Raw genomic sequence first — 3,261 nt, forward strand, 5'->3', positions numbered from 1 at the left:
TGCCATCAGCCTCCCAAGCTAAGCAGGGTCCTGGGTGGTCCCAGTGTGGATGGAAGACCACCCAGGAACTGGGCTCAGGGGGAGGGGCCCTTTGCTGTTACCCCCATAGGGTGCTGGGGGTGTAATCCAGGGGTGGCACCTCCCCTTGCGACCTTAATTTAGCCTTGGGTTATTCCAGGTTATCCCTAATTTACACAGATTATCCCCTATTTGTCCCCTCTGCCCCAGGGTTACTCCACCCAGCAATCCCTGCTATCCTGGGTGCCCCCTATAGCTTCCCCATCTGTCTCCACTGTCCCAGGAAAACCCCATGTATGTATCTCCCCTATCCCAGGATAACCCCCCATGTGGCTTTGCTGGCCTGGGATAACCCCCCAGTTTGTCCCATCTATCCCAAAATAACTTTCCATGTGCCCCCACTATCCATGTAAATCTTTGTCAGTCCCCACTCTCCCACAATATACCCCCCTCTATCCCCACTATTCTAGGATAACCCCATATATGTCCCCATTATCCCAGGATAACCTTTCTGTCTGTCCCTACTATCCCAGGGTAACCTCCCCCATATATCCCAGGATAACACCTATATATATCCCAGCTAACCCACTGCCCTCCCCCCCTCCAATTTACCTGCTTGGGCTTGAACCTCTTCTGGTAGCGCGGGGGAAAGAGCCAGGTGGGCCCTGCTCCATCGGGGGCAAGGGTGGGGCTGGGGGTGGGGCCAGAGGTGGAGCTAGCACGCTGCAGCTGCAGGAAGGTCAGGATGTTCTGGACTTCGGCCCTGTAGGTGCTGTCGGCCATGGTGCGGCCCCGGGCAGCCAGACGGCAGGCGCCCATCCAGCGGGCGTATTGCTTCTCCTGAGGGGCGAGGCAACAGCTGGGGGTGGGGCATCACCCAGGGGGGCGGATCTCTTCTCCGCCCATTCCCGTTTGTCCCCACTATCCCAGGCTAGCCAGTCTGTCCATATTATCCAAGGATGAATGGTTTCCTGTCTGTCGCTACTATCCTGGGATAATCCAGTTCTCATCGTGATACCACTATCCCAGGACAACCACTGGCTGCCTTTATTATCTCGGGATAACCCACTGCCTGTCTGTCCCTTCTATCCTGGGATGATGTCCCTTCCCCGCTTCATCTGTCCCCACCTTCCTGGATAATCTGCTTCTCATCTGTTTCCACTGGCCTGGAATGATTTACTTCTCATGTGTCCCCACTCTCCCAGGATTACCACTGCTGTCTTCATTAACCTGGGATGTAACCCACTTCTTGTCTGTTCCCACTGTTCTGGGATAACCGCAGGCTGGCCTTAGTATCCTGGGATACATTTCAACTCTCACCACTATCCCGGGATAACTACTGTCTGGCTCCATTATCTCAGAATAAATTACTTCCCATCTGTCCCTACTAATCTAAAATAAGATATTTGCCATCTGCCCCCACTATCTGGCCCTATTGTCCCAGGATAAATTGCCTTCCATCTGTCCCCAGTATCCCAAGATAAATCACTTTCTGTCTGCCCCCACTATCCTGGGATAACTGGGATCTGACCTTATTATCCTGAAATAACCCACTGCCTGTCTATTCCCAGTATCCTGAGATAATTCCCTTCCCCGCTGTTGATCCCCACTATCCCAGATTAGCACAGCCTTCTGTTCCTTCTCTCCTGAGATAAATGCCCTGCTGGCTGTTCCTGTTGTCCCAAGATAACCCCCTGTCTGCCCCTACCCCTTGGGGTGTCTCCACCGCCATCTGTGCTATCTCATGGAATAACCTCCCCCTGTTTGTCCCAGTATCCCAGGATAAGTTTTCTACATCTGGCTCTGCCCCACCTGTCTCTGTTATCCAAGGCTAACCTCCTCCTGTTCCCATTATCTCGGGATATATCCTCTACATATAGCTTGGCCCACGTTTGCCTCTGCTATTCCAGGTTAACTCCATCTCCCATCGACCTCTGCCCCCACCCCCATCTATTCCCACTATCCCAAAATAAGTCTCCTATATCTGGCTCTGCCCACATATGACTCCATTATCCCCAAATAGATGCAGAATAAGTTCTCTCTTCCCCCATCTGTCCCCACTTCTCCAGGATAAGCCTCCTATATTTGTCCCCACCCCCATCTGCCTCCACCATCTTGGGATAACCTCCCCCAAGTCTGTCCCCAATATCCTGGGATAAGTCCGTTACATATGGATCCACCCACATCTGCCTCTGCTGTCCTGGGATAACCTCCCATCTGTCCTCACTGTCTTGGGGTAACTCGCTCACACTTGGCCCTGCCCCCTCACTCACGTCCTCGCAGCGCAGATGCACTTCGCTCATGCCCTCGGGCGACGGCACCAGCAGTTTGATGCAGAACTTGCCACCCGATAGGTTGACATCTGGGACGACCTCACAGCCTGGGGGCAGGGCCAGAGGGGGCAAGGTTAGCTGGGGGCGGGGCTTAACAGGTAGGTCCAGAATGGGGCAGAGCCAGCTGGGGTAATGGTGAAGGCGTGGTTAGCCGGGGGCGGAGCCATCAGTAGGTGGGGCTAGCTAGGGGTCAGACCAGAAGGGGCGGGGCTAGAGGAAGCTGGCAAGGACCGTGAGGTGAGGTGAGGCGGGGCTTGCAGAGGGGCCCGATCCTGGGGTCACGAGCGCTGGACCTGGATGCCTCGGTCCTCACCCTTGAGGTTGAGCTGCTGCACCGGCTCCCCCAGCGCCTCCTCCTGGCTGCGGTAGCACGAGAGCGACGTCTCCTTGAACACGACCCAGTGCGGCTTGAAGCCCTTCAGGGTCAGCTTTCGCGGCCTGGGGGGGTGCAGAGGGTGGGACGCAGGCGACCAGGCCCTGGCCCCCCCGCTCTGCCCTCCACAGCCCCTCCCCTGCCAGAGACGGGCTCACCCCTGCCCGGGCTCACCTGAACACCCGCAGAGTTTCCCTCAGCTCAGGGATGGCCGTCAGGTTTTCCTGGGGGAGCCAAGAGTCACCTCGAGTCTCGCTGCCCCCCGCCAGCCCGGCCGCTACCCCTCCTTCCCAACCCGCAGCCCCCAGCCCGGCCAGTGCCCCTCCCTCCCGCCCCGCAGCCCCTCACCAGCATGTCAGTGGGGGCCGTGCGCCCCTCCAGCTTGACCTCCAGCCTGCTGAGGGCCGAGTCCAGGTCATCGAGGGTGGGGGCGTCCCCGGAGGGGGCCGTGGGGTCCGTGCTCAATGACAGCTTCTCAATGTGGTACTGGGGGGAGGGGAGCAGGGATGGGCTCTTCCACCCAGCCCCCCCACTGCT

At 57.7% G+C, this 3,261-nt stretch overlaps 1 protein-coding gene across 1 annotated transcript in view; it reads right to left on the reverse strand.

Moving 5' to 3' along the window:
* FERMT3 (fermitin family member 3) overlaps nt 1-3,261 on the reverse strand; it is a gene marked incomplete at its 3' end in the record, with an annotated part of 11,313 nt that overhangs the window by 1,258 nt on the left and 6,794 nt on the right. The window contains exons 8-12 of the mRNA XM_006036879.2: nt 3,073-3,210; nt 2,899-2,948; nt 2,665-2,789; nt 2,292-2,398; nt 631-858 (exon numbers count right to left, since the gene is read on the reverse strand). Coding sequence (XP_006036941.1) covers nt 631-858; nt 2,292-2,398; nt 2,665-2,789; nt 2,899-2,948; nt 3,073-3,210 — 648 coding nt within the window. The remainder of the gene's footprint in view (nt 1-630; nt 859-2,291; nt 2,399-2,664; nt 2,790-2,898; nt 2,949-3,072; nt 3,211-3,261) is intronic.

The sequence above is a fragment of the Alligator sinensis genome, unplaced genomic scaffold (genome assembly GCF_000455745.1).
Source record: "Alligator sinensis unplaced genomic scaffold, ASM45574v1 scaffold1860_2, whole genome shotgun sequence".
Classification (NCBI taxonomy): domain Eukaryota; kingdom Metazoa; phylum Chordata; order Crocodylia; family Alligatoridae; genus Alligator; species Alligator sinensis.